Source organism: Crocodylus porosus, unplaced genomic scaffold (assembly GCF_001723895.1).
Source record: "Crocodylus porosus isolate Cpor-Errol unplaced genomic scaffold, CroPor_comp1, whole genome shotgun sequence".
NCBI lineage: Eukaryota > Metazoa > Chordata > Crocodylia > Crocodylidae > Crocodylus > Crocodylus porosus.
The window spans coordinates 35064414-35076719 of record NW_017728948.1 but is presented as its reverse complement, the minus strand read 5'-3'; the positions used below and the strand labels follow the sequence as shown (position 1 = coordinate 35076719).

The window sequence follows — 12306 nt, the reverse complement described above, 5'->3', positions numbered from 1 at the left end:
GACACTGCAGAGCCACATCAATCTATTACAGTGCTGCTTCTTGTAAAGTGTATTTTATTATTTTTTTACATCTGTCAGAGCTCTTAACGTCTGAATACCCATTTAATGAAATTACTAACTTGAAGGCCATATCATTTTCAATCAAAATAACTGCCATGGCCAATTTGTATCCTTAAAAGGTTAGTCAAAAATGGAGGACTGTCAAGCAAGGTGAAAGAAATTGGAGCAAAGAAATCAGGCACATTTCCCCATCTTCCCTAGGTATGTTGTAAGAGTGAAAAGGAAGACAGCTCTATGTATCAACCACCAATCACCACCTGCTTTCCCATGCCCCTAGAGCTTAGGTGGTGAGCACTGCCACTGTTCCCTCTCCCTACCTCCCTGAATTCAGCAGCAAGTGGCAAAAGAAGGGACAAACAGCAGTGGTGCTCGCCCTCGCAGGCTTCGAAGCCATGCAAAAGGTGGCTCTCAAGCCAGACCCTGCACTGACAAGCTGGTAAGCTCAAAGCTCACGGCACATGCAAAGCTCTGGCAGGAATCACACCAACACGCTGGTGAAATCAGAAAGCTCTCAGACCCATGGCATACAGCCAAAGGGGAAAGAGCCACACCTGATCTGCTATGCCCTGCCTGGAACTACACCTGCACTCAAGGTTCATCAGAGATGGCAAGGGAGGTAGGAAAAAAAAAAAGGGGGGGGGGGGGACTAGACAGGAAGAAAATACTCTGAACATACACTTAGCCCATCATTAGCAAGTATAGCAAGTGGCTTCTTCACTACTCATCCACAAACATGGAAGAAAAGATGCACTGGTACTTGGTGGTAGGTGACAGTTTCTTAGACCTCAGTATGAGATAAGTAAGTTTTCACTTCAAGAAATGTAGTGCATGGAACTGATCAAGGGAGTTAAATTCTTTATTTCCTGAGGCACAGTTTAAAAAGCTGGAGTTCTGAAGCAGGGTACGTGGGAAAGGAAAACAACGGAATGTCCTTCAACAGCAAATAAAGTTTGTACCAAGACTAAGCATCCACAGATTTCACTGAAAGCAAGATTAAAACAATTTGTCTACCTCCATGTAACAATGCACATATTCCTCTAACTTTGTGCTAGCACATAAAAAGGTTGATAATCTATAACAGAAACAAGACTAGACTTCGTTTTCAAACCAGGTCAAACAACATTCTAGCCAAAGACGCTCCTTCTAGTCCTTTTAAAATGAAGACAATACATTCATGGAAAGAACTGAGTTCTTTTCCCCACTTACCTCATCACTTTCATCTACTTCAATACCACCGTCTTTGTCATCATCCATTTGCTTATGGATTGTGCAGAGAGCTTCCAGACTGAATCGGTCCTCTTCAGTAAAGCATGGTGGGCTCAATGAATTGCAATGATCTGGAGGACAAAGAGCACACAAATCCTAGTTATTAGTGCCTTGAAATGTAAAATTTTTAATCACAAAGCTCTTTTTTCCTCCTGGGGACAAAGTGGCTCCTTCAACTTCAAAATAACTAAATATCACTTTGTAATTTAGTGAAGAAATTCTTGGTACCTTGACTGTAGGTAACCATGGCTATTACTGCCAAGTTCTAGGAAGCTTTTTGGGTGACGTTCCTTGCAGAGAAGTTGTGGAGGGGTGGGGAGGGGATTGGGAAGGGTTGGTTTGCTTCTTGATCTTTGCGCAGGACCCATAGGGAAGACAGAGAAGGAAGAGATACATTCCCGCAGGAGAAAAAGGTGTTTGCTCCCCTCCTGTAATCCCCTTTGCCTAATCATGAGACCACACGATTTCCCTCCTTTCAGCCTCAAGTAAATATTGCAACAGCCAGTATATTTCTCCCACTTCCTCAATCACTTTTCTGGCAGCCAGCCCAGCAGAAAGGGACAACGAGGAGAAAGAAAAAAGAGAGGAAAAAGAACAAGCAGGTCCTGGTATTGCACTATGGGTTCTTAAGTGTCCACAGTCCTACTGATGTGGAATATTCCACAGAGGCTGCAAGGAAAGGAAACATAACATTGACAGGTCAAAGAGAACTCATGAATGTCTGCATGACATAGGAGACACTACTCTAACAACTGTTTCATAATAATTGACCAAACTGTTAGGTGGGTATGTAGTATCCATTAAGAACATCTTCAAACGTTTTAATGAACCCAACATGAGAATGTCCAGGCACTTAAGTATATTGGAAGGAAAAGCAGACTCATGGAAAATTCCACTGGGAAGACAAAGACGGTGAAGAACACAGCCATAGCACAACAGGATACATTGGGTTGAAGGTTACTGCTTACAGAGTAAATGTGCACCCACTACCTTGAACAATATTAAGGATAAGTACTAGGCCAAATGGGTCAACATATAAACGCACTTTTGGAACACAGTGTTTATTAAAAACGACTAAAACTTTTTATGTACTTACCAAAAAACCATTAGAGATAACTCTGCCAATGTTAAGGAAAATACATCAACATAGCCAGAGTTGACAAGAGCCCCATAAAGAAAAGAATTATCTAGGCTTGGTACATCCATGCAGAAATCATGTATTATGAATTTATTTTTCCAATCCCAATGGTAACACTGTTAGAAAGACAAGAAACTCACAACAGAAGTTGCTGAAAAAAGCCTGGCTGACCCTGCAGCTACAAAACAAGAGGAAAAGAAGAAATTAAAAGGGATCCAAAAAGTTATGTTATCAGCATTACAGCTAAGTAAGCATCAGTACCACCTTTCTTTGTAGGTTAAGCATCCAAACTGAAAAATACCCCATTAAACCTATACAAAGTAATTACGCACCACTATTCTGAAGTTCTGGATATAAAATTTCTATCAGTTATGTACTGACCTCACAATAGTAAATAAAGAGGACCTCTTTATTCTCACCAAAATACATTACTAGTCCTCAACTGCAAGCACACTGTTTAACAAATTTTAGAGCTATGAGAAATTATTAACTGCCTGACCAGGCTAGCTATTCAGAGCTTTCATTTTTGAAGCACAACTGCAGCATATGCTTAGGAAGTCAAATGGTGGCCACAACAGCCTGCTCCTTCATTGATTTTTTGCCTTTGTCTCACTCAAGAATAGCTTTAGTTTATACAACAGTAGTTGGCTTTTAAGCCTTCACCTCACAATAAAAGAAAACTAACACAAGAATATTTAAGAACTAAAAAGTACAATGCAAAGGGCTTGAAAATAGGGCTTACCTTTTGAGATGTTATAAACCACCCTGGAAAATTCTATTACACATTCTAACAGAATACATCTTATACTTCACTTCCTAATTTCCTAAGTTCCTTTCTGTAGCGGAATCAGCAATCACGGCATGTTAGTTAGCAAATCAGAGAAGTCCACTTTTTCTACAAATACACTGTGGTTTCTCTTACCTCTCAAGAGACGCACAGTACAAAAAAAGCTGGTTTTGCTCTTCATTACATCTAAGGTCTAACTCTCGGTCTAAATACAATATAAAAATATCCAAAACAGATGAAAAACTAAAACAAGTACAGAAGTGTACAGAGGAACCAATTTTTATTTATTTTTGTGCACCAAAATGAACAAGTCTGCTCCCATAGTTCAGGGCTGTTCAGTTTCAAAGAGGCTGGGGCTGGACCCCCAAATGGATGCATATATGGGTGGGCACTTCCCCCGCCCCCATCCTACTGCAGCACATACAGGCTGGTGCTCCCCTGCCCCTCTGTACCATGGGCACTCCACCTCATTTTCTGCTCTCTGTGGGCTCCTCTGTGATACCATGCAGCACAGATGCTCCAGGCCGCCAGCTCCTGCATACCCTGGGTGAGGGCATGCAGCAGAAGTTGGGAACGGGAAGGGGTGCTGTGTAACCCTGGCCAGAGCAACAGGGGCAGCAACAGCTGGGTGGAAGCCTAGGGGGTGCATGTTAATGCCTCAGACCACCAGGTAAATAGCCCTGCCATAGGTAATAGGAATCCACTTCCAAATCGCTTTTGCATTTTGTTCAGTACATTTAAAAAAAAAAATCAACCTTACCTTTTCAATTTAAAAAAAAAAAAAGCTTTCTTCGAAGGACAAGGGGTATTTTACTCCCATGTTGATTAGCTTTTAGATGAGAATGCAAAACAAATGGAATTTCTCCATTTTATTGGCCTAAAAAGTCTATTTTTAAAAAGCTACTGCTTTTATTAAGAGAAAAACAGACAGACCACTTGTGCTTCAGATGTCCTGAACTCATTAAGGGAACATTTGATACCTCCCTTAAAGAACAGATCAAGTTCCTGACTGCTTTTAGGAGTGAGAAATATGGGATAGGACCATGTCTAGACTGAAATAAAAACAAGCAAAATCCAGACTGATCTCTAGCCTTGTTTTTTATGGTAATATTAGAAGAAGTAACATTCCCTAACAAACAGTACATCTTAGTCTAGAGTTTAGAGACAATTCTCTTACCAAAAGACTATTCTCAGCAAGAATAAAAGGATATTCTAGAAAAAAGGAGATTTATGACAAAAATTCAGAAATTGGTTCAGACCTTATAAATCTGATCATCTGGGAGAATTAATATCAATAGGAGTACATTTTTAGACCATATACAGGTAAGCACCACCTTAGTCCATGTTTGTTACACAGAAGTTTAACCACGAATTACTAGAGGAACTTTTTATTACCAGGAACCTATCAAACTTCTATTTTCTTCCTCATACCCAAAAATGTGGAATAAGTCCATAGAAAGATATTGGGGGCTGTAATTATGACCCTGAAAAACTGCCCCGATGTTAACCATTTCACTAATAGGCCAACAGTCAGAAGTGGAACCTTCCACTATACTTAAATTATACTTAAATGATAAAACTGTATTTGGACTTGCACTAATTTCTCTGGCCTGTACTGGAGTCAAGTCATGTTTCTGAGGTTAACAGCTTTAATTCTTCACTTTCTTCAGGTTTAAAACTAAGGGGAACCGAATCAAGTATTTCAAGCAGTAAAATGTAGCCAGCTTTGAAGCCGACTTATTATAAATGCAAACCAGTAAAATTGTATGCATGTGTGATACAAACTGCAGCATATATTCAAGCTTACTAATGCTTGAAACATTGTGGAGCAGTATCATTTGCTTGCATCAGTCAGAAGTAGGGAAATTTAAACACAAACATATGGCTTTAATCGTAAAGAAATTTGTCATTGGGTTAAATTTTTAAACTATAGAATTATAGCTCAACATACTCAAGGGTTTTTTAAATGATCCTTCTACACAATTCATGCAACCAAGTGACTATCCTCTCTTACTGTTTCTAAAGCCTCCAAGACACAAGACTGCTTGTCCAGCCAGGGGGCTGCTAACACCCAGTCACAAAATAAGAGATCTGATAATAAAAGTGGGATAGGGATGTTGAATCAAATATTTGAATTTGTTCCCAAAAACAGCAGCCAGCCAAACTTATTGGACATTCAAATTATTTCAATATTTCCTGCAATTTACACAAATTTTATTTTTCCAAGAGTTAACCATGAAGACAGAAACTGCTTTTCATTAGAAATTCTCTGCCTCTGTGCTCCTTTTTCTTCCTAAAGGCAAATTCTGAAGCTACAATGCTGCTGCAAATTACAAATTAAACAGAATGACTATGTCTGCTGACTATTAGTTTCAAGTATTTGTAATAACTGTCATTGTATGTACCTCCATGGTCCCACTCACCACAGCGCCCAAGTCCCTCAATGTTTTTAGAATTGTGGGGTTGGAAGTGACCTCAAGGATCATCTAAGCCAGTGGCCCTCAACCTTCTCAGATTCCAGACATCAGACACCCCTCCATAACTTTGGTGAATCAAGCAGGATCCCATTTTGAAAACTAAATTTTGTTTCCTCAGCTCACAGGACAGGGTTAGAAGGGAGAATATAGTCAGGTAAGGATGTGCTTACCTCTTTGCACAGCACAGGGACTGAGCAATGAAGGGGGTGGGTGGGGGAGGAAAGAGCAACTGGGCTAGAGTAGACTGTGCAACCTTACTCCCTGAAGTGCTCTTCAAAAGATCATGAATCACTCCATTAAAAAACCCCTGATCTCACCTAACCCACTGCACTGCACAGATGAGGTACCTTGTATTTCTTCCCTGCTCCCCACCCCTGCAGGCCAATGAGAGGCAAACTACCAGTACAAGTGAACACTGAACATTATAGATACAGGCAGTCTTCGACTTGCAACGTTTTGAGCTACAACGTTTTGCACTTACAAAGTTTATAAATTGACACCCTGTTTTCAACTTCATGACATCAGTTTCGACTTACAACACTTGATTCAATTCAAAGCCATGCCAGCAAACAAGTTCGCTGTATCACTTATCTCCCTGGAGAACATCTGTCCAAACTTCCTTGGACACTTACTGTAAGAAAGCAGAGAAGACTCCAGAAAAACCTGCAGCCAAGACTCCTGAGAAGACTCCAGCCAAGAACCCTTCAAAAAGCCCAACCAAGAGCCTTTCAGAAAGGCCAGCAAAGTCACCTCAAGGAAGTCCTTCTAAATCAATATGATTGCCATTTACAATATAAATACATTAATGTAGCTATATTACTCATCTATAATTGATCGAGTGCAACATTCTGGGGTATTTTTGGTGAAAACAGGGTATTGGGCCTTGGTTCAGGAACCAACCCCCATTGTTTCTTATAAGAAAATTGGCTCCGAGTTGCAACTTTTTGACTTAAGATGCAGTTTTCAGGAACTGATTGTATCGTAAGTCTGAGGACTGCCTGAACTTTAGTGATAGGATTGTTCAGGTAGGCAGGAAACATTCACCACACCAATACAAGACAGGGAAGTGCTTTTATCTTAACCTTACAGATGGGAACTAGAGCACAGACAGGCTGTGACTTGACCAAAGCCACAATTGAAGTCTAAAACAAAGCAGGGGCTTGCACCCATGTCCAATAAATCCAAGTCTAGCACTTTAACCACTGAAACGTCTTTCTTCAGTGATTCAAAAAACACTTTTTCAGATTATGCACACATACCACCTGATCTTCATGGGTTTCTATTTTAAGTACCAACACAGACCCTGTATTACTGAGGCTCCTAAAACATTATTAATCGGGGTGAAAAACATGCCTTTGATATTTGGCTTTTGGTTTACCAGATTAGGGTAAACTTCAGCTTTCTCTGGGTTTCTGCAGAAATACAAAACCCTACTCCAGACTGAATCAGCTTTTGGTAGAGAAGACTGAGTGGAGTCTCCTTTAATGGAACAGTTTTTGTTTAAAGCCTTCAAAAAAACCCCAATGAAAAGCAAGCAGGCTTCAGGAACCACAGTCCAATGGAAATGCACTGACTGCTGAGGTTTTCTATAGAGGAGCAACTCTACAGAAAGCTGGGCGTGTAGTAATTGTTTGTTCAGTTTTAATGCTTCCTCCCCCAGCAACAGGACAACTTTAAAGGGTGCAGTAAGACACTGCCAGTCAGCCATTCCAACCCCTCTCCCTTTTGCTGAGGCTTAAGGACTCTGGTTTAAGCAAGAGTCTTTATCCATCAGACACTTACAATCCTAACGCAAGGGTAAACTATCTTGGGACCTTCTTTCCCACAGATATTTAAGAGGGGCTTCAGCAGAGAACTAATTTCCTCATGCTTCACCTGAATCTTAGAGAACACACTCCTTGAATATTTGAAGAGAATTTCGTAAGTAAAGGCATTCAGGTCTAGTCCAGGGAAAAACGGAAAACATGCATCCATGCCTCTCTATCCGGCATCTTGTTTTGGCAGCCTGCTTGGAAGTGTGCAGGTAGAATTGATGGGGTATTAGAGATGACCCTATGCAAGCTTCTTAATTAGCTTGATCAGGAACAGCAGATGAACTGTACAGAGACTGGGTGTGTTCAATTATGGTTTGAGTATTGGATGATTTGTGTCTCTTTTTCCCTCTCTACAATGGGAGGAAAAGAACAAATGTGTGATTTTGTTGACTCACTAGCAAGAAGGGCCCAGGTTAGAGCATGAAATGGCAGCTCTGTTTTCCAGCAGCAATTCCAAGCACTTCCTTTTTTACAACTAGGCTGAATCAGATAGCAAAAAAAATTATGTTTTTCAGTTTTATGGTTCCTTGTTTTTCCACGAGACCTTCTGAGATACAGATGATTTTCTTAGAAAAGGAAGATGAGCATTCCTCACAGTGGAAATTGCTAACTGCTAATGGAATAGCAGGATTTCTTTCCTCCTTTCATGGCCAAGGTGTAAGCTCACAACAATTCTTCATTTCTAAACAAATCTTCCTGCTCCTGACATTCAATTTTCCTTCTACTTCAGTTCTGTACATTACACTGAAATAGTACATACCTCTTCCAGCAAAAAAAAGAAAAAAATCTGAAGGAAAGGCAGAGGTTGGGGGACTGGGGAGGGAGAAACATTTTGCCATAGTATGTACATTTTTAATTTTGAACTCTGAAACCTGAAAAACCTGGAATATCCTGGTACAATACAGGTTAGTTAGTATTAATGAAAAAAACCCTAAGGATTTCTGTTTAAAGAATCACCATATGATACTTGAACTAGTTTTTTTTCTTGAGACCTTCTATAAACATGTTAATGATATTCTTCATGCAAAGATTTAAAGTGAAGGCCACAAGAGCATACTTTTATTGAATCTCTAGTTTGAAAACTGTCACACTGAACTTGACTTCATCTTCCAATTAAATACTTCCAGAAGCAATCAGTCCTACACTTTATTAAACTTTCCCACATGCCAAGTAAGCTCCAAAGGTAAGAGTTAACTTGACAATGTCACTTTGCATTCAGTATTTAAATAATGTCGTAAGTTAGGACTGCAGCATGTCCTTCTATTAAAGGAGTGGCTTGCAACTTTTTTTTCCCAGACTTAAGGCACCCCTCCATAACTTTTCTGAATTTTAGTGGCACTATATTTGAAAAAAAGTTATTTATTAAAATGAATAAAAATAATGCAACTGGAAACATCACTTTTAATCAGATGGAAAAATACATGCATAAATAACCATAATATTATAATTAAACCTGGCACTTATTGCAATAACTTGTATTTGTGGCCAAACTGGAGAAAGACATGCTCTCATTTCCTCTCCCAAAGAGGGGACTCTCTCTTTTGTGGGTATTTTGGAGTAGATTAGGCAGAAAATCCCAACTCACATAAACAGAACAGTGAAAATGGCAGCATGATTTTAATGGCTTTTTTTTTTTTTTTTTTTTTTAATGTTGGGACATTGCTCGGTCTGTTGAATGTAGAAGGCATCCGAAGTTACCTCCTAATTTTTCAATTTAAGGTCTGATCATTCTGTATACTGGTGATTCTATGGTAGTCTTCTCGGATAATTTTTTTGCACTGCTGTTGTCTACACTACCTTTAACAGTGCCATCTCCACACCTGCTCATCATACTCTGTCATTCCCATACAGTTTCTAGCCTGGTGTAACGTATCCCATTGATTGTAATTGTTCTAACAGGTCTCTGAGATGCCTATTATGTCAAATAGGCATCATCATTTAATACCAAGGATACCAGTTCACCCATTCTATTTTTCAGGTTTCTAGCTTTTGTGTAGAAACATTTATAGCTTTTATCTTGACTTGATTGCCTATTACACCATGTAATACTTGACTAAGACTCTAAGAAATGATTTATTCTACCTATTGGCTACAGTTACACTTTCTGCTTCCCTACTATCCTTTTCAAGAGGATAAAGGATTTCTATGGTGTTCCCTTTGAGGGTTGAGCCAATCCAAACTGTATACTCTTCAGAGCTGTTGGCTTTCCCCTGCCATTTACTTAAAACATGCTCAACAATCTTTTAAAACATTTTAGGGCTAGCAATGTAGCTCAGTTGTTGTTTTTTTTTTCAGGTGGAAGCCATCTTTTCTGTACAGTTTTTTCCTGTCCAAAAATGTTTCCCAGTTCTTAATAACCTAAACTCCACCTCCCTACACCATTATCTCATCCATATAGAGCTCTGGAGCTCTTCCCCAGCCCCATGTGTGGAATTAGAACTATTTTAAAAAGTGCTACCATGGAGGTCCTGAACTTTAACCTCTTGCCTAGCAGCCTAAAATCAACTTCCAGGACCTCTCTCCTACACTGCCTCAAGTCACTGGTAACCACGCAGACCATAGCCATTAATACTACCCAACACTGCATCCACTAGACTTGACACTGTGTGGTCCTCCCACACATCATAAACCCAACTACAGGTATGCCCAATATGACTGAATCCCCTACTATCACCTCCTGCTTCTTCCTGTTCTGAGGGTCCCTTCCCTTCGAGGAATATGATTGGTACAAGAGGACATTATGACATCAGTTGAAGAGAGGCTCCCATTTAATAATACTAAATATTTTTATAATATTATGCACTCGGGAGCCAGGAGCAGTGGGGAGAGGAGGGATACAGGCACACGTGTGTCCTGAACACACACGTGCCTCCTTACCGGACCCAGAGCAAAGGCGAATGAGCAGCAGCAGCAGCGGCGAATGCAGCAGCAGCAGGGGCAGCAGCAGCTGATCCCCCTAAGGTAAGTGGGGCAGAGGGACCAACACAGCTGAGCTGGATCCGGAGGGGAAGCCCCCCGAATCCCTCTTAGCTGAGTCGGTAGGGAGCCACGCTCCCAAGCCGCGTGAACAGAGCGTGCAAACAGGCACGTTCTGTAAGAGCGTGCCGGCGTTTGCATCGGCGTTCGCACTGGCGGGCAAGCAGGCAGGGCCAAGAGGCAGACTCCTGCCAGCGCAGGGCAAAGGCATCACACTTAGCCAGAAACAGGCGGCAACTCCTACAATGGTGTCGACACGGAGTGCTTCCAGGGCCCCTGCCCAGGGGGCACAGCCTTCCCGGGGCTCATCTGAGGCCTCCACCCAGACAGAGCCCACGGGGGCGTCCCTCAACCCCCTGGCCTGAGGGAGTTTTCCAGCAAAGCCGGTGTGGGGGGGGCAGGGACTGGGGACCCCCACACCTGTCCTGCAGGCGCCTGCCTCAGGGCCCTGGAGGCGCAGGTGAGGGAGCTCCAGGAGGACGTTAGCAGGCTGAGGGGAATCAGGGAGGCAAAGGAAGAAATTGACAGCTATTTTCTTTCCCTGCAGGGTTGTACACCCAAGGAAGATGCACCTCAAGAAGTGCCCTCCACTGCTGAGTGGCAGATGGTCACCTCCTGAACCAGGGCTGCTCATAACACAGCAGTACCAGTTCCTCCAGTCTGGCTGGAGACCAGCTACGAGGCCCTGGCAACCCTGAAGGAAGGACAGTAGGAAACCGGGGAGGAGGCAACTCCACGCTCTCCACGTCCAGTGCAGGCCGAAGGAGGTATGCAGGCCAGGAGGAGAAAGCGTCGCGCAATCGTCATAGGCAACTCCATCCTGAGAGGTACAGAGGGCCCCACCTGTCACCAGGACCCCATGGCACGCGAGGTCTACTGCCTACCTGGAGCAAAGATTCAGGACGTGAAAGGGATGCTCTAAACCATGATCCAGCCCATTGATTACTACCCCATGGTCCTAGTCCATGTGGGTACTAATGATGCGGCCAGGAGAAGCCCTGATCATCCAGTGGAGGACTACCACGCTCTGGGGTGCGTGCTAAAGGAGATGGGCACACAGGTGATTTTCTCTTCTATCCTACCAGTGAGTGGACGTGGAAGACTGCATGAAATGTGCATTGCGGAGACCAACTGGCGGCTTCAGGAATGGTGTCTTGAGGCAGGCTTTGGCTTCCTCAACCATGACCGGTACATCACGACGAGAGACATGCTTGGTTGGGATGGGCTCCACCTTTCCTCTAAAGGTAAGCGTGTGTTTTCTTCTAGGTTGGCGGACCTCCTCCAGCGGGCTTTAAACTAGGCTCAGTGGGGGAAGGGGAAGACAAGGGTGGAGGAATCATCGAACTGCCAGACCAAGCAACACCCACAAGTACAGCCCAGCCTAGACCAACGACCGAAACGTATACACAGGTAAGCAACAGGGGCCAGGGCAATGCTGTGATTAGGGGGCTGGTACACACATCCACAGGAGGCCTCAAATGCCTCTACACAAACACTTGTAGTATGGGAAACAAGCAGGAGGAACTCACCCTCTTGCTAGCTGACACCAACCCAGGCATAGTGGGGATCACTGAAACATGGTGGGACTCAACTGGTGTGACTGGGCAGTGAATATGAAGGGCTATAGGCTGTACAGGAGGGACAGGACAGGAAGGAAAGGTGTGGGCGTGGCACTCTACATTAAGGAGGAATGCCCATCCTCATCAATTAACAAAAAACAGAGGAAGGGCACTCTGAAGTGCTTTGGGTTAGAATATAAGGCAGTCAAGGGGAAAGAGACTTAACAGT

The 12306-nt window shown here is 42.6% G+C and overlaps 1 protein-coding gene across 1 annotated transcript in view; it reads right to left on the bottom strand.

The window, feature by feature from the left end:
• The window catches only part of STIM2 (stromal interaction molecule 2), an 81946-nt gene that overhangs the window by 57861 nt on the left and 11779 nt on the right, over window positions 1-12306 (bottom strand). The window contains exons 2-4 of the mRNA XM_019552576.1: window positions 3387-3456; window positions 3207-3271; window positions 1267-1397 (exon numbers count right to left, since the gene is read on the bottom strand). Coding sequence (XP_019408121.1) covers window positions 1267-1397; window positions 3207-3271; window positions 3387-3456 — 266 coding nt within the window. The remainder of the gene's footprint in view (window positions 1-1266; window positions 1398-3206; window positions 3272-3386; window positions 3457-12306) is intronic.